The following is an 18801-nucleotide window of genomic DNA, read 5'->3' on the forward strand; positions in this document are numbered from 1 at the left end:
AAACTAACAAGCATCTTTATCCATTAACTCACATTTAATCACAATGGGGCTGGAGAAAAGGAACGAAGGTTATGCAGTCCCACATCTCCACTTTCTCTCCCCTCCCCTCCCCGTTTCCTCCCTCCCCTCCTCCCTCCCCGGCGCCCCGCAGCCCCCGCCTCCATCTCCTCCTCCTCCTCCGTCTCCTCCATCCTCTTGTCCACCCTAGGTCCTCCGCCCCGGCCCACACCCTCCCTCCCGGGGGCGGGGCCTGTCCTGCTGGGGCCCGGGGAGGGGTCTCGAGGCCCGGGCGGGAGCCAGGGTCGGTGCCTCGGCGCCAGCAGTGAGTGGGACCAGCCGAGCCCGCGCCCTCCGCCGCCGGCCATGTCCGGGGCTGCGCTCCTCGGCCTCCTGGCCGCGCTGCTGCTACTGCTGCTGCTGCTGCTGAGCCGCCGGCGCGCGCGGTGAGTGTCCGCCCGCCCGGTCCCCACTCGCCTAGGAGCCGCTGCGCTCCGAGCGGGTTCCAGGTGTGCGGGCGGCGGGTCCCGGCGGGGCGCCCTTCCCGCCCGGGCTGAGCACCGGGGTCTCCCGAGGAAGGTGCTCGGATCTACCGGGTGGGTGCAGGCAGCCTCGCGTGGCCCCCGGTGGAAGAAGCCGCAGCCTCGGCCGGGCCGCCCCCACCTGCGCCCCCTTCCCCTAAGTAGAGGCCCTGGGGGCGCAGGGCAGCCCGGAGCCACCTCTTGCGGGATCCCGGTCCTGGAGTCCCTGCGTGGGGCCCACAGGCTCGGTGTTATTGACATCTGCCAGGGGGGAAACTGAGGCCCGAAAGGAGTCCCCACCCCTGAGGTTTCACAGGGACAGGGCAGAACCCTGGCCTCCTGGCCCCGAAGGCTTTCCTTCGGCCTGGAGAATCGGTGACTCAAAAGGGTGCTTGCAGTAGCTTTTTTTCTTGCTATAGAGTCGCTGATCATTACTATTGACTAAACTTTGGACGTTACTGGTATTTAATCAACTTCTCATTAATGTCCCCATCCAGCCCAGGCCAGCACTTTGCCTTTAGTTGTCATCTCTTCTCCACTTTCCCAGATGTTTTAATAATTACTCTTATGTGCATAGGTGTGAACTTGTCAGTGTAGTGTTTGTGTGTATGTTTACATTGGAGTCTGAAATTCCAGAAACATTGAGAACTTTACTTTTTTGTTGTTGTTGTTGTTACCTGGGATCGAACTCCCGACCTTGCAGTTGGGAGGCAGGTGGTGGCACCACTGAGCTAAATCCCCGGCCAGAAAACCTTAATGTTTAAACAATGCCTTGGTTGATTTTTCAAACAATAAGCTCTCTAATTTTCTTCCCTCTCCAGACACTTTTCCAGCTGAAATTTAAAATTATGCATTCAAATATTCACCTGAACAAAAGGAAGGAAAAAGAATAAGTTTCCCTGTGGAGCAATGAGTTATTTTTCTAAACTCTTCAGGTTTTCTCACGCTCTGTGTGGAAATGTTTTTAGGACATAACGTTTGTTTCTTTTTCACTCCAAATTTCAGATTTGACATTCATTCATGGTTTTTTTGTTGGTTTTTTTTTTTGGTACCAGGGATCGAACTTGGGACCTTGCACTTGCAAGGCAGGCACTGGAACCACTGAGCTAAATCCCCGGCCCTGACATTCATTCATCTTGCTGCATAGAGATGTAGTCTGTTCTTTGGGTCTTATGTATTTCATCATTTGATGGAATGAAGTTTCAGGGGTTTTTTTCCTCTGTATATTCATGTCCCTGTTGATGGGCTTTTTGGTTGTTTCCAGTGCTTTTGATGTTTCACATGCTGTGCTGTGGTCTCTCCTGTGGGGCACTGTGGGCTGCACGTTTTCTGGGGTAGGTAGAGGCAGCCAAATAGTTCATGGGCTCTGGTATTGCAGATAGCTAAGTTAAGTAGCTATCTTGTAGGCAGCTAGGGCCAGCCCAGGAGGCTCCAACAGGGAGGACAATCAAGATACATTCTCTGAAGGCCAGAGTAGTAGGAGAGAAACTACTACGCCCATGTAGATGAATAGCAGTGATTGATATTCTAAATAGGTATCAATCACCTGGGTGGGGGACCAAGATCTTCCAGGAAAGATCCCTGACCCACCCCTTGCTACGTGACTCATTTCCCCATTGGATCCCCATTTAATCAATATTACCTAAGCAACTATAGTTGTCATAATCTTATTGATTATTCATAGTTTTGTCCACCTTGTGATTTCTCATTGGATCAGTATTACCTAAGCGACTGTACTTGTAATCTTACTGGTTGAGCCTCACCTCATGGCTTTGCCCCGTAAAACGCCTTTGAGAAGTTGGGTGAGTGGGCAACCCATTTTCTGGTCCCTCTTCTGTCTCTCTTAGACAGAAGCTATCTTTCTCTCAATAAGGTTTTCCTACTCTTAACCTCCGTTGTTCCTAGAATTCATTCTTTGATTTTGGAGAACAGGAACTCGCACTTTGGATATCTAGCAGGTTTAGGAGTTGCATCTCTTCCCCCTTTATCACTGGGAACTGGATGCCTGGCATTCTGGAGATATGGAAGTTCAGATTCTGCTTTCTGGGCCCACTGAAGTTAATGTTTGCCATGTGGGTACTATAAACATTTTTTGTTTTCTGGGCCTGTTTCCCCATCTGCACTCTGAGGTTGCTCACAGAGGTGTTCTCTCAGTCTCTAGCCACTTTACCAAGCTGAGTACAACTCTTCCTCTTTGGGCTGGTGTGGCTGCTGCAGGAAGCATGGACAGAGGTCTCTTGGGTGGGAGACCCATCGGCTGGGGTACCAGAGGCCACATGGCATCCAGGAAAGGGTTCCTGTGGCTTGAGGGCTGGTTTGCTGCCCTATAGGGTGCAGAATTCCTAGGTTATAAATAAATCTGCTTCATTCTAGCTTGCAGTAGCAGAGGTCGGTAAACAGTGGGCCTCAGCTTAGTCATACCAGGGGTTTGTACCACATAGTACGAGGCGAGAAAAGTGGGAGGTTCTATACGCAGGAATTCCAGTCTCCAGCTCCTTGTGCAGAGCTGGAAGATCTAGCCGCACTTTCCTGGGACTCGGCAGCAGAGCCTTCTCCAAACCTTGCCACAGTTCCTGCCGCTCCCCGGTGGCTCTCCAACTTGCAGCTGTTCTGCTTATCACTGTGCTTCCCCCGCTGTTCTTTTCTTCTGTTTATTATGATCTGAATCTGTGCTGTCTCAAAAGCAGAAAAATCAAAAACCAAAGTGAGAAGCCCACCTGCTTTTTCTACACAGGCAGAGGCAGTGAGGGGAGGTGTGGAAAAGCTAAAAGAGACCCCTGTTTATGGCCGATAGAAGCCCCTAGAGGCCTGTGGGTCGGCCCTGGGGAAGAGCAGGCTAAGTATACGGGAACTTAGGTGGCTCCTGCCCAGTGGAGCAGAAAGCAGCCCTGTGGCTCCCATTACATCCTCCCAGAGCCCGAGTCCCTGTGTGCCAGGCACCTACTCTGTGCCAGGCATGGCTCTAAGTACCGGAGTGCACAGCAGGTCTCTGCTCCCCCGGAGTGTCCCTGCAGGGAGGATGCCATCCGTCAGGGCCCAGAGGTGGTGACAGCCCTGGCCTGGCCTGCAAGGTTCTGGTTGGGGAGAAACCCAGGCAGGAGGCCAAGGGGGTCTTGGAGTGAGCAAGGACAGTTTCTGGACTCCTGCTGGGAATCAGAACTCAGCGGGGGGAATCGGAAGGGGCATCCGACATCAGAACTGCCATGAGCAGGTGACAGTCGCTGTGTGGGCCAGAGCGGCGATGGGATCAGACCTCACTCTGCTCCCACTCTGGACTTGGCAGTCCCCAGAAGCAAGAGTGTTAGTGGGCAAGGCTGGAGACCACAGGCTCTGAAATAGAGCCTCTCTCCCCTCGGCTGGCCTCAGGCTGAGTCACCCTGGAATGCAGCTGGGCCTCAGTGGCCTGGGGTCCAGACCCGTGCCTGGTCTCCTGCTTCTTGCCTTTGTCTGTACCATCTTGGGACTTTTCTGGGGAGAAGCCAGCTGCCAGGAATAACACCAGGCTCGCTGGGCAGCGAGCTGACTGGAGAAAGGGCAGGCGAGGAAGCCTCACCCCAAGATGTCTCAGGGGAAGCCCTCAGGCCTGGGTGTAGAAAATCCCAGAACTCTGTCAGGTTTCTTCATCAGCAAAGTGGGAGTCAGTGTCCCCTTGGGGTGGCCTGGGGTCTGCAGGTATCAAGAGCTTGGGCCCTGCAGCCTGACTTGCCTGGCTGGAAACCCAGCTCCTCCATGGTCACTCTGCCTCAGTTTCCTTCTCTGTAAAATGGGCCTCACAGTGCTCCTTTCTTCCTCATGCGTTTGGGGGATGCATTGTGTTGGGGGGGGCGTTCCCATGGCCAGGGCTCCGCAACTTGGCCAGTCTTACCAAGCAGGGAGTCATTTGGAAAATGCCAAACCTAGTGCCTGAGGTGTAGTTGGCACTTAGGCTATGGACCTGGGAGTCTTTGTGGTCCTGTTTCCTAGCTGCATTCAGGCTACAAGGGCCAGGTACTCTCCTATGTGCTCTGTGGTGCCCTTCACCCCTTTTGCAGCCTGACATGACCAGCCGTGTTTTCACTTCCCATTTTATAGACCAGGCGACTGAGGCCAGAGAGGCTGTCACACAGCCAGCAAAACGCTTGGCTGGGATTTGAAGCCAAGAAGTGCGGTGCTAGTGTGGGCTCACAGCCACCAGGCCCTCCTTCCTCCCTGCCCAAGGTCCTGTCTCTGTGGGCTCTGACCCAGGCGGGTAGGGCCTGGCATACCCTGGCTGGTAGGTGGGTCCCATGCAGGCGCTGCCCTCATGACCCGTAGAGTCTTAGAGAAGCTGCCCCAGCCCAGGGGCTCCCTGGAGACCAGGGAAAGGAAGGTCCCTGGCCTTTCCTGGTGTTGAGTTTCCTCTTGGTCTGGGGAGACTGAGCTTGGAACACTGGGCTCTGGGCTCAGACGTTGGCTGGGGCTCAGGAGGGCCCAGGGGCTGGATGGGGAAGGCACTTTCTGTCCCTCTGTCTTCTCTGGGCCTGCTCCATCTTCCCCCAACCCTAGTCCTCAAGCCTGGCTGTTCTTTTCTGGCCACCTCCTGTTCCTGTTGGACCCCTTGGGTTATGCTGGGGGACAGGAGTGGAGGGGGAAGAGGTAGAGAGGACGGATGCTCTCCTGAACTACTGTGGGCATGGACAGATGCCTCCTGCTCTGGAAGTGGGGGACCCAGATGCCAGGCCTGCTCTTCCTGGTGGTCACAGTAGTCTCCTGTCATCTCCCTCCTTCCTCTTGTGTCTCTCTGTTGCTACCCTTTAAAAGCATAGTCATGTTACTATAGGAGAAAAAACAAAACTCCCAACCTGCTAGATGTCAGATACGCCGAGTTCAGGGTCCCCAAAATCGAAGAATGAATTCTAAGGAACAACGGAGGTTAAGAGTAGGAAAAATGTATTGAGAGAGAGATAGCTCTTGAGAGACAGGAGGGGACCCCAAAGTGGGTTGCCACAGACCCCACTTCTCAGGGGATGTTTTATAGAGCAAAATCATGAGGTGGTCATAGGTGAGGTATGTGTCTGCTGTTTTCAAAGAAGTTGGTTATCTTCTTCTTTTTTTTTTTTTTTGGTTTTTTGAGGCAGGGTCTCCCTTTGTTCAGGCTGGCTTTGAACTCACTATGTAGCCCAGGCTGGCCTCAAACTTGAAGCAATCCCTCTGCCTCAACCTCCCAAGTGCTGGGATTATAGGCGTGCACCACCATGCCCCGGCCTGGTTGTGGTTTTTTTTTTTTGTACTGGGGATCGAACTCGGGTCCTTGCGCTTGTGAGGCAGGCAGCGAAACCACTGAGCTAAATCCCCGGCCCCAATGGTCGTGTTTTTTTAAACAAAGTATTTCACAAGAATGGTTGTAAACAAATCTACTTATTCAATTATACCTTTGAATAGAAAAAGCCTCCTTTTATTGTCTCTTTTAAAAGAATCACGAGGTAGGTACAAAGGTACAACGTGGGTCAAAATTATGATCAACTGATAAGATTATAAGTATCGCCACTTAGGTAATATTGATCCGATGGGGAAGGACGCAGGTCACGTAGCAAGGGTACATGGAAAGAATAAAGACGTGTTTAGGAAGGGATGAGTTGGGAAGTTCTGGTTACCAACCTGGGTGGCTGCTGTCTATCCAGACTTTATTGGGCCAGGTGATACCAATATAGTATAATCTTCAACTTATTGCTTATCCCTTAAGGAGACATGTAGGCCTGCTCATTCCATTTCTTTCTTTCTTTCTTTCTTTCTTTCTTGCTTTCTTGCTTTCTTGCTTTCTTGCTTTCTTGCTTTCTTGCTTTCTTGCTTTCTTGCTTTCTTGCTTTCTTGCTTTCTTTCTTTCTTTCTTTCTTTCTTTCTTTCTTTCTTTCTTTCTTTCTTTCTTTCTTTTTCCAGACAGGGTCTCGATCTGTAGTTCAAGCTGGCTTTGACCCCACTATGTAGCCCGTGCTGGTTTTGAACTTGTGGAGATCCGCCTGCCGTAGCCTCCTGAGTGCTAGGATTACAGGCATGCACCACCATGCCCGGCTCCATCTTTATCTTGAGGCCTGGCCTTTGACGAATCTGCCTCCAGTCACAGTTGTAGTGTGTTCTGTTTCATTTTCTGCCCTGCCTCCCTTGAGGGCCTCCCTAGCTGACTGCCTATAAAATTGCTACCTAACTTAGCTGTCTATAATAACATCACTTCCTGACTCCCATTTCAAATCCTCCACTGGGTCTCCTCACAGTTGGCACAGAACTCAGACTCTCACCTTGACATTCAGGCCCTCACCATCCTCCAGGTCACCTCCAGTCTCATTGGTCATGTCGCATCTGGATGTTCTCCACTCCAGTCACATCAGCTCTTATGTCTTGGAAGCCTCATCCAGCATGCTCCACCGCAGGGCCTTTGCACATGCTGTTGCTGCTGCCTGTGTTGCGCTTTCCCTGCCCTTCCAAAGCGCCCCTCGTCATCCTTCCAGTCTTTGCTCACATGGAACCTCCCTGGGGAGGCCTTCCTTGACCACCTTCTCTGACCTATCCCCCCACTGTCTCAATCACACTTCTTCCCTATTTTTTCTTTAACAAAATATAATTCACATACCATAAAATTCACCCATTTAAAGTGCACAATTCAGTGGCTCATAGTATGTTCACAGGATTGAGCAACTACCCCTACTATGAAATCCCAGAGTATTTTCATCACACCTCAAAGAAAGCCTTGTACTTGTCACTCCCAACTCCCCTGGCAACCACTGATCAACTTTTTGTCTCTGGATTTCCCTGTTTGGGGGGTATTTCTCCTAAGTGGAATCATACAGTGTGTGGCCTTTTCGTGACTGGCTTCGTTCATGTAGCCTAATGGTTTCAAGGTTCACCCACGCTGTGGCATGAATCAGACCTTCTTTCCTTTTTATGACTGAGTAATGTTCCGTGGCATGGATATACCACTTTTATTTGGTTCATTTGTTCATCAGTCAAGGGGTGTTTGAGTTGCTTCTGCTTTGTGACTAGTGTTATGAATAATGCTGCTGTCAGGAATTGTGTGCCAGCCCTTGTGTCACCATGCATCTGCAGTGCCAGGGCTGCACTGCCGGATCATGGAATAAGTCTGTGTCCAACTTTTTGAGAAAACCAGATTGGCTATTAAAGCAGCCACACCCTTTTCCATTCCAGTGCAGGTTCCAGTTTATCCACATCCTTGCTAACATTTATGTTCCTTTTAAATGTTGCAGCCATCCTAGTGGGGATAAAGTAGGGAGGGCTGGAGGGCCCCAGCAGCCCTGCCCCCTGTGTATCTCAGTGAGTTTCTGGCCAGAGGGTGAATGAGCCAGAGTGAGGTTCCCCTCATTCACTCCTGCAGCAGGTGAGTTTCTGGGGCTTTCTACACCCCTGACTGGTTTTCAGGGGCTTCCAGGGATCCACTGTGGGTCCTACAGCATTGTGAGCCTCATTCTGTGATCTTCACGGAGGGAGGCTCTCTTAGCTCATGGTCCCTGCCTCCAGTGCCCTGTGAGTCTGTGTGTAGTGGTTATTTACAAACCGCCGGAGTTAACAGCTTCAGCAGCAGCTGGTCAGTCGCTCACAGCCTTGGCAGAAGTCTGGGGGGCGGCTGGGCACGGTGCCCCTGGCTCACAAGGCTGAGATCAAGGTGGTCACAGCCGCCTTTCCCCCGGAAGCTTGGGGCAGAACCCAGCTCGAAGGTGGAGGACCAAGGTCCCTGTCTCCCGCCTGCCCTGAGACTGCTGTCACCTACGTTCCTTGCCTTGGGGCCCTTTCTGTCCTCAAAGCAGGCAAGAAGGATTCTCCCATGGCTCGGGCCCCTCTCCTGCGCTGATTCCCTGCTGGGAAGCGAGCAGGCCCACTCCGGCTGCCAGGCTCTACTGATGCCCTCTTTTTCTTCTTTTGGTCTTTGTTGTTCTTTTTAGTTTCTTTTCATTTTTTCTTTCCCCTTTCATTTCTTTTGGGGGGGGGAACCGGGGATCGAACTCAGGTCCTTGCGCTTGCACACCAGGCATCAAAACCACTGAGCTAAATCCCTGGCTCTCCCCTTTCATTTTTCTTCTGCCTCTTATCTTTCATTTCCTGCCTTATGCTCTGCTTTCCTTTTTCTTGTTCATTCTTTCCTGTGACTGTTTTCTAACACTGTTAATTTCCTTTTACTCCTCAGTAGGATTCCCTGTCTCTCTTTTCTCTCCTCTTTCTCATATCCCATTGATCAATTTTTCAAATTTTACTTTTTTCATTCTCTGGTTCTCTCTACCTTTACTAGTACAACTAGTATGAATCTCTAGGTAGCTAGTTACTGGTATGCTATTATTGTTCAATACTATTCTATTGTTACTGGAGTAAAGTTGTTCCATTTAGTAGTAGATATTTGCTGTAGGTCAGTATTAAGTCAGTATTTGGTTTGTCTTAGTGTTCATACTATAATTATAGATCTCTTTTCTATGGTTAAGGGTGGTACATTATTGGTCCTTAGAGTTTGTCACTATCCAGTTTGTCTTTGATGCTATTATTGTTGCTGATTTTCTTACTATAGCCAAGGTGACATAGTTGTTGGTATCAATTAGTTTTCTCTAGATGCCCATATCTGGCTTGGCTTGGGGTCATTAACAATACAGCGGTGGCCCATTCCTGGAGAACTGGGTACTGAGCCACATAACTGCAGCCTTCTCACTCAAGTAAATGGAGGTGGTTGGATGTTGGGACAGAGGCAAAGACCAATACTTACCTACATGCAGAGGGCACCACTGAAAAGTAGACATTAACTAAATGGTCTCAGTACTAGCAACAAAGCTTGCCACAGCCCACAAGCCTCACCACAACAAACAGAAACATGGGAGGACAAGGAAACAGTGCCTAGCAGAACTCCCAGCACTTGGAAAGCTGATCCATAGGGCATAGAAGGGGAGAAAGGCAAAAGCCACACACCCGAATCTTTGAGAGGATAACAAGAGATAACAAAACAGGCCAATAAGGCATTTTGTAAGCTCACAGAAGATAGAAGTAAACAGATAATGGGCCAAATAAAACAAATCTGCAAATCTACACAAGACACCTATGAAAAGCCAGCAGAGCTAAACAAAATGATGCAAAACATGAAAAACCAGGCCAGGGATTTAGCTCAGTGGTTCCACCACCAGCCTCACAAGGGGAAAGTCCCAAGTTTGATCCCCGGTACCAAAAAAAAAAAAAAAAAAATCCAAAACATGAAAAACCAGCATAGAAAAGAATTAGAGTCTAAAAAAAGGTTCTGGGGCTAGGGATTTAGCTCAGTGGTTTTGCTGCCTGCTGCCCAAGCCCAAGGAGCCAAGTTCGATCCCCGGTAGCAAAAAGTAAAAATAAAAAAAATAAAAAAGGTTCTGAATAGAAATTCAGAAGATGAGAATTTCTGCTGAAAACATGGGTAGCGGAGGTGACCACCTTGAGGACAGTGTGCCGGAACCAGGAGACAGGGCTGTCGTCGGTGACCAGTGAGCAAACCTCTTTGCTGGGAAGAGCCCTGTCCCTTGTTAGCCCTGGCTCCCCGGTCTGTTAAGAATGATTTTTCCTAAGGCCACCTGCCCCAGCGGCACTGGCCGAGGGGTCGCGCACAGATGTGGTCTCTGTGGGCCACCGTAGAGCCCTGCCTCCCCCTGAGAGAGGACCGTTGTTACCGCTGCTCCTCCCTCAGCCCATGCTGACCTCCTCGCCCCAGGCTGCACAGGCTGGCACTCGGGAGCTGGCCTGGATCTCGCCACTGCGGCACCTGAGGTCTGGAGCTGCAGGGGGCAGTCAGGGCCGGAGTGAAGCTGGTAGAGCCGGCTGTGCTCTCTTCTGTCTCCGTGGGCAGGCCAGGGTGTGCGCGATGACCAAAACCCGAGAACACTGGGCGCTGGGAGGCGCTCCTCCTCCGCGGGCATGGCTGCCCCACGGGGCCCCAGACAGCCCATTCTGGACACAGCAGCCAAAAGCATCCTGCAAACACCTGCTCCACCTCCTGTCCCTCCACTGCTTGACACTCTCCCTGGCTCTGCATCACTCAAGAAGAAGCCGACGTCCTCAGAGCTGCCTGCGAGACTCTGTTCTGCCCTATCACTCCTCTGGCTTCAGGGCCCATGGCTTCTCCTTGCTGGCCTTAGTCCGGCCTCACTCGCCTCCCTACTGAACACACAGCTCAACCCCAGGGCCTTTGCACTTACTGTTTCCCTAGAAAGCCCTTCTCCTGGATGCCCATGTGCCTCCCCCTCACCACTCCAGTCTCTGCCCAGTGCCTCCTCCGTGGAGCCTGCCCTGACCTCTCCAGTGACCTCCCCATGGTGGCACTCTGTCCCCTTCCTTGCTTTCCTGTGCTAAGTGCCATGTCTTCTGCAGGCGACCTGGTGAGCCTCCGCTGGACCTGGGCAGCATCCCCTGGTTGGGCCACGCCCTGGAGTTTGGAAGAGATGTCGCCAGCTTCCTCACTAGAATGAAGGACAAGCATGGTGACATCTTTACCGTAAGTGCCTCCTGGAGGGAAGGGGATGAGCAGCTGGCCTCATACCTAGCGTGCACTGTGCTCCAGCATCTGTCCATACGCCAGCCGCCCATCTGTGCACACCCAGGGCCCACCCACTTTCTGTCCATCTGTCCCTCCAGTGCTTCCTGACCCGCCTCTTTTCAGCGTCCTTTCAGCTCCTCCAGTGTTGAGCTATGCAGTTATTCACCGTCTCTCGGTCCTTGCCATCCATCCAGCTGACCCCTAGCCATGCAGTCACTTTCCGCCTCACACTACTCTTCCGCCTTCCTACTCAGCATTTCCCAGCACTCTCCCACCCACCACTCACTCATCTCTCTTTCCGCATGTTTCCCGTGTCTATTCAGCCCTTTATCCACCTCTGTCCCTCTGCCTACTGAAATTTACCCAGAATTCTTATGTACCCAGCATCCATCAAACTTTCATCCCTAGATTCAAGTCCCACTACCTTCCATTCTTTGATTTATTTACCCGTCTTTCCATCCACCTACCACTGTCCACCCAACACTCAGCTGTCCATCCATGCAGTATCTGGTGTCAACCTCTATCTATTTATATCTCCATCCATCCCTTCTCCCAGCATCCACTCCACAGCTACCATCCATAGACCCACCTTCCATGTATCCTTCTTTTTTTTTTTTTTTTTGGTACCAGGGATCGAACTCGGGTCCTTGCGCTTGCGCAGCAGGTGAGGAAACCACTGAGCTATATCCCCGGCCCCTCCATGTATCCTTCTTGTGGAAGACTACAATATTGATTATGTCTAAAACAGGTTATAAACAGTATAAGCTGTGAAGAGTTAACCCCACATTTGGCTTGTTTTAAAAAAACGAGTCTGGCCAAAGCCTATGTGCCAAGGTCAGAATAACTCACACCCAAATTCCATTCCGAAAGCTAAAACCTTTTTACTAAAAAGACAATGTTCTAATTACAACCATATATTTTGTCTATTCTGTTCCTAATTTGAGAATGCTTTATCTTGTCCTTTATGAGGCTTGCTTACATTAATTTCCATAAAAACCACATGATTGTGCATCCTCACACATAGTTCTGCCCTTACACATAGCTACCCTTTATCCTAATTGATTACCAATAAAAATCAGCGGCTTAGGCTGGCCAGGACCTTTGTCGGTTTCACCAGCATTGGTCATCCTGACATCTTGCTTTCTGTCTCTCTTAGTTCTGTCTTTTAGCTTGATTTCTCAGGCCTGCATCATACACTAAACAAGAGACTAAAACCTACTACAGAGGTTTCCAGTAACATTTCAGGGGTCCCCAGTACTTCTAAATTCATCCATCTCACATTCACCCTCCATTCTGTTTACTCAGTATCTCCTTAGCATCTTGCCATCTTTGTACCCAATACTCACGCACACATTTAGTTTCCAGCCAACCTCTAGCTGCCCATTTATCCTTCTCTTCATCCAGCATTAGATTCCTTGATCTGCTCTTCCATTTAGTCATCTAACATTCTATCCACTAGCATTTACCCAACACTTGCCCTTGTATCTTCCTTCCTTCTCTTTCTCCCTCCCTTCTTTTCTTCTTCCTTCCCTCCCTCTCCCTTCCTTCCTTCTATCCATTCACTTATCCTTCCTATTTATTCACCTACCCCTCCACCCATCCTTACCCCCCACCCCATCCATCCATGATACACAAATCCATGGCACCCTCTTGTTGCCCTCTGTAGGCAAACTGTCTTGGCTGCTGGAGATGTGACTGTAACCAAGATAGCCATGGTGGGTGCTTACATGTGAGATGGTAAAGAACACTAAAAAAGTACTGAATTCCAGCCCTGGTTCTGCCACTTCTCAGTACGAAATCCGGGGTGCCTTGCTCACCTTTGTCAGTGAGATGCACGGGGGAGTGAGGGTCCCTACCTGGCTGGTGCTGATGAGGGTAGATAAGAACACTGTTACATCCCTTGTAGGACAGTGCCTGGCGTGTGGGATGACTCCACCACTGAGCACTGTGTGGTTGTCTTGGTTACTTTCTTGTCGCTGCGACAAAATACTTGACACACACAGGTTAATGGAGGAAGGTTTATTTTAGTTCACAGTTTGTAGAGGTTTCAGTTCATAGTCTCCTGGCTCCAAGGCAGGGCGGCCTGGCAAAGGAGAAAGAGTCGACTGTGTGGCAGGCAGGAGGCAGCAAGAGCCAGCTCCTCCTCTCTTCCGTTTTGTTCCATTCAGGCTACAAGCCTATTGGTTGGTGCCACACACACCCAGGGTGGGTCTTTCTGCCTTTAGCCAATCCATCCAGCCACATCCAGAACCTCATTAACCCAATCAGTGAACCGATCCACTTATTACATCAGTGATCTGGTATCACACATCCACGATCCAGTCACTCCCCAAAGTCCCACCTGGGAGCGCTTGAGACTTCAGGGGACATTTTCTATGTAAACGATAGCAGTGATTCATGGGCACTCCTCCCCGCAGGTGCTGTTGGGGGGCAGGTATGTCACTGTCCTCCTGGACCCGCACTCCTATGACAAGGTGATGTGGGAGCCACGCACCAGGCTGGACTTCCACGCCTACGCCGTCTTACTCATGGAGCGGATTTTCAGTGTGCAGCTCCCACATTACGACCCCAGTAACGAGAAGGCCAAGATGAAACCGTGAGTGGCTGGAGGTGGTCCCTGTGGGTGGTCCAAGGCCTGGGTGGGGTGTGCCTGGCTCCACAGCAGGTGTACAGTAAAAACTGTTTGGAGAAAACAAAACCAAAGCAACTGAAGTCCCTAGTGGGTGCATGCCGGCTGTTCTTTCTGCTGCCAGCAGGAGTCACTGTTGGCTGTGCGCTGCCGGTCTAGCCATCTGGCCATCTGGCCCTTAGAGAGAGGTCCACATTTCTTGGCCTCCAATCGCACCCTCAGTTTGGCTCAGCATGGACTGTGCATCATGGAGGCTCAGCAGAAGAGCCTCTCTCTTCTCCCAGTCCCCAGACAGGGTCTCTCCAACCTGAGGGACCACGTCACCAGCCCAGATTCCTTTCCCTCCTGTCATGTTCATTCACCTGGCGTTGTGTTTCATTAGAGTCCTTAATCAGGGGATTAAGGATCTAAACAGGACCTCCCTGGAATTCTGGGAAGTGTTGACTTTTTAGTTCCTCCTCTTCTAGGAAATGTGCCCCAGGCAGAGACAGACTATCCCAGTCAGGAGTTTAGTTTGGAGTTGGGCGGACCAGACTTCTGTCCCAGCTGTGCCTCTCACTGGCTGTGTGGCCTCGGGCCAGGCCCTTTCCCCCGTGCTGCTGTTTCTCCATCTGTAACTGTTATTCCTCTGAAATGCGATCTGTATGCTTAGCACAGTAGAGAGTAACCATCATTGTTGTTGATAGTGACAGAGATAATAATGCCTTCTTGTTGGAGCCAGTCTTCCACAGACACCCATTTTCGGTGGGGACCATGGCCTCTGGGACCCAAGGTTTGGGGAGGGAGGTGGCTGAGAGTTATGTTTCCTTCTGGGACTGTACTTGCACCCTTTTGTCACCCGCCTCAGGACCCTAGAGCACAGCAACCTGCAGGCTCTCACAGACGCGATGTATGCCAACCTCCACACCGTGCTGCGAGGGGACCCCGCAGAGGCGGCTGGTGACTGGCACGAGTCTGGTCTCTTCGAGTTCTGCTACAGTGGCCTGCTCAGGTGAGCTCAGGACTGTCGCTGTCCCAGACAGACCCCCACACTGGACTCCGTCAGCCACAGGCAGTGGCCAAGGAGACCAAGAGCACTTTGTGGACGGGAGACAAGTTTGGAATGATACCCAAGTAGTGAGACAAGGAGGGTGCTACATCGGAGGCCCAGGTTCACCCGGCCTGGCCCGTGAGCTGGGAAAGGACCCTGTGGGCACCAGAGAGGGAGCAGCAAGCAAGACAAGGGGCCATATTGTCCTGTGGCTCCCGACTCTGATTTCAGACCACAGCAAATCAAGATGTTTGGGAGGCCTGGAGCTGCGATCAGACCCTGTAAACTTGTTGTAAAAGTGGCACAAGCCTGTGTTCCTTCCTTCAGCAGTGCTGGGTGCCCTCTGGGCTCTAGGGTATTGCAGGGGAACAGGCAGATGAAGTCCTTACACCGAGAGTAGTGAACATGAGGCAGATCCACAGAGGGGTGACAGCATCTGGATGCTTTCCGCCAGCCTGATGAGGAAGTGACCCTCAAAGATCCAACCTCAGAGCCGAGACTTAACTCCAAGGTGCCCTTGGTGCCACAGTCCTGGCAGAGAAAATGGCAAGTGCAAAGGCCCGGGGGTAGGCAGAAACTTGGCAGGAGGGCCAGTGTGGATGGAGCAGAGTGACCCCAGGGACAAAGGAGGAGATAAGCTCAGAGAAGTTGGCAGAACCAGGTCTCACTGAGCCAAGACTCCACAGGAGGCTTTGGACTTTACTCTCAGGGTGGTGGCAGGGCTGGGGCTGGGGCTCAGTGTGGGAGCAGGAGAGGAGCAGGTTAAGGACAGTGCCCTGACTTCTGGTGCTGCCATGACTGACCAGATTCTCATCAGAGAGGGCTCTTCAGCCCTGCAGACCAGAAGAGCAGTCTCAGGATAAAGCGCAGCCACTCAACACACATGTGCATGTGTGGCCCCTGTGTGCATCTGTGTAGACTCTACGTGGCCACTCAGTGCTCACAACCACCTCGACCTCACCCCGTTTACACACCCTGTTTGACAGAGGAGGAAACTGAGACTCTAAGTCATTTGGCAAGTCCTCTGTGGGACCGTAGGGGCTGGCTCCAGAGCTGCGCTCCTAGCCGTGACCTTCATGTGTGAGTGACCCCTTCCTCCTCCGCTGCCAGAGTGGGGCAGACGCAGCACGGGGTGGAAATGGGGTGGGTTTGGGTCACCCTGTCATTGTAGAGTGGGGACTGAGGGGCAGTGAAAACCTCCCAGCAAGTTCATGTAGGGTGACTCCCAGTTGTCCCGGGCTTTAAACTCCCCAGTGATCCTGCCATCCTGTCCCTGGGCAGGGGCGGGAAAGCTGGGCAGTTTATTTCCCGAGCCATGGAGCAGGCTCAGGGCCGGGGGAGTCCGATGTAAATCCGGGCCTGGCCTGGAGCTCCCACCTCCTGCCTCTGCACCTGTGGGCCTTTGTGGCCACCTGCAGCCCTGGAAACAGAAAGGGAATGGGTAATTGCTGGGCGTAGTGACACAAGCCTGTAATCCCTGCTGAGGCAGGAGGATCGCAAGTTCGAGGCCATCCTGGGCAATTTAGAGCATTTCAAAACAAAATAAATAAAAAGAGCTGTAAGGTAGGTGTAGCTCAGTGGTAGAGGGCTTGCCCAGCATGCGTGAGGCACTGCGTTCGATCCCCAGCCCTGGAAAAGAGACGCAGGGAGGGAAAGGGCGGCTGGATGGGAGGGACGGAGATGGAGGTGCAGACTCAGCCTGTCCTGTCAGTCCCTGCCGCACTCACACCCAGAGTTCTGTCTTCTTGCCTCACCCCAGCCTCCTGGCTGCCCGGTGAACAGGCTGGGCAGGGTCCCTGGCAGCCCTTGCAGTTTGTGTTCCCTGCCCCGTCTGCATGGCTCCCGCCTCCCCTCATTCAGCTTTCATCTCAAGGACCCCTCAGGCCTTTCTTGACCCTTTTCCTAACGTGGGCTCTCATTACCTGGTTGGGGCCAGCTTAGTTTTTTTTTTGTAGCGCTTAGCGCCACCTAGGGGTCGTGTGTGTATTTGTACAGGCGATGCCTGCAGCCGGATGCTTTGATGCCGAGGAGTCCAGGAAGATCCCTGCATCGCACTGTGAAACCTCGGGTCCCCTGAGTTAATTGTTGTTTTTATATTCATCGTGCAAGTTGGCAGGAGTATACGCACCCTTGTCACCATGGGACAGTCCTTCCCTGGAAGGGAAGGGAAATCCCTGGCAAATCCCTGACACGGCCCTCTCCCCTCACACTGCAGCCCTGACATCACTTGGCAGCTCTCTGACCAGGCTGGGCTGCCGCCTGGGCTCCGGGTCTTTGCATAGATTGCCCTCTGCCTGCAGCCCACCGTCCTTCCCCTACTCGTTCTGCGGGTCTCAGCACAACCCCTGCCTCCTCCAGGAAGCCTGCCCTGACCCTTTCCAGGCATCTCCTCTCCTCATCTCTGCCCCTCATCTCACACCCTTTCCCCTTGCCCACTTTGCTCCACCTCACCACCCTCCTCAGGGCCTTTCAACACTTCCAGCTCCTTCCTGCCACAGGACATTTGCACTTGCTGTTTGCTCTTTCTTGAACCCCTCTCTTGCTCCTCCCACACATGTTTCTTCTCACCCTCTGGCTTACCTATGAGCCCTGTTCCACAGGCATTAGTGTCACCACCCCAATGTCCCTGAACTGCTTTCCTGCTCCATGAGCACTGCTGATGTGGAGCTCGTGTAACTCATTTCTCTGGCCTGTTGTGCGCCTCCCTGTGCTGCAGTTTCAACACCACCAGTCAGGAGTTCCTGTCTGTCTTGACTGCCCGTGCCCAGCAGAGTCCCAGCACACAGTAAGAGTAGTAGATGCTCCACTGGTGAATGAGTAGAGAAACTTCTTGGCCACTGTGGAGTGTTGGCTGGAAGTTTCCAAGGAGAAGCCCTGACCTGCTGCTGTTGTCTGCAGAGCCGGCTACCTGACCCTGTTTGGTGTGGAGGCGTCGCCAGGCACCCTGGAGAGCCAGGCCCAGGACCGTACCCACTCAGCCAACATCTTCCACACCTTCCGGCAGCTCGACCTGCTGCTGCCCAAGCTGGCCCGAGGCTCCTTGTCAGCGGGTAAGCACCATGGGGTCTTTACTGAAAGAGGAAGGACATCCCCACCATGGGGGCTGTACAGGAGCACAGTGCTGGGAATGCAGGGCTTGGACCAGACCTGGGCTTCCTGGTGGAAGCTCTGGTTCAGCACATCTGAAGTGGACCTGTGATCTGTGTGTGTGTGGAGTGCATGCACATCTTTTCTTGTTTTATGTTGCTTTAAAAATTTTTACAAGTACCTCACGCTTCTTGTAAAAAATTCAAGCTATACGGAACAATTTAGAGGGATTAATAAGAGAGTTCTCCACATTTTCCCATTCCCAACCCAACCCTCCATAAACATTGTTATTATCTGGAGTATATCCTGATAGTGCTTTCTCTAAACAGGTTCCTACACACACACACACACACACGATTGTGTATTTTATTGTTTTCTATTTTCACTTTTTATTGGGGTATAACTTACATATGGGAAAGCACACACCTTCTATACATACAGAGGAGAGTGGATTAAACATTTCATACCCTTTCCCAGCCACTAATCATCCCTGAGGGAACCACTGTCCTGGTTTCTTTCACTACCAGTCAGTTTTGCCTATTCTTGAATTTCCTCTTATGTGGAGCCATGCCAAATATGCCTTTGTGTGTCTGACTTCTTTCACCCAATTTAATGTCTTTGAGAGTCATCCAGGTTGCTGTATGTATTAATAGTTTGTTCTTTTTCATTGCTGTATCATACTTCACTTGAGTAGACTGTTCATCCAGTTTCTGGCTGGTAGACATTGGAGTGGTTTCCACTCGGGGGCAGGTATGAACATTTTTGTGTGTGTCTTTCAGTGAACATGTGCCCTCGTTTTTCTTAGTTATGAGCCGTGTGCTTTTGTAATGTAGGTCTATCATACTGGAAGAATCGTTCTGCCGTTTTGAGCTGTCAGTGAGCCCCATGTTGATAGCATTTCCACATCGGTTTGGAAAAATCCACCTCATTCTCTTTTTTTTGGCTACAGAGGACATCAGTGTTAGGAAAGAGTTTCCTGGCTGATGCATGGCTGGGGGCCATGGGAACCACTGGGGTGCACCACCCCCGGGGTCCC

General features: G+C 51.7%; 1 protein-coding gene across 2 annotated transcripts in view; it reads left to right on the forward strand.

Annotated features, from left to right (window-relative positions):
- The first annotated feature begins 290 nt into the window (after nt 1-290).
- Ptgis (prostaglandin I2 synthase) overlaps nt 291-18801 on the forward strand; it is a 34376-nt gene continuing 15865 nt past the window's right edge. The window contains exons 1-5 of one of the 2 annotated variants that reach the window (XM_013077192.3): nt 291-443; nt 10854-10977; nt 13437-13615; nt 14496-14639; nt 17577-17728. In XM_013077192.3, coding sequence (XP_012932646.1) covers nt 364-443; nt 10854-10977; nt 13437-13615; nt 14496-14639; nt 17577-17728 — 679 coding nt within the window. In that variant the 5' untranslated portion in view covers nt 291-363. Of the gene's footprint in view, nt 444-10152; nt 10254-10853; nt 10978-13436; nt 13616-14495; nt 14640-17576; nt 17729-18801 lie in introns of those variants that run through there. The other variant, XM_021239050.2, reaches the window with a different exon arrangement.

Source organism: Heterocephalus glaber, unplaced genomic scaffold, assembly GCF_053883595.1.
Source record: "Heterocephalus glaber isolate CG9 unplaced genomic scaffold, H.glaber_assembly_v1.0 deba00001673, whole genome shotgun sequence".
In the NCBI taxonomy this organism is placed as follows: domain Eukaryota; kingdom Metazoa; phylum Chordata; class Mammalia; order Rodentia; family Bathyergidae; genus Heterocephalus; species Heterocephalus glaber.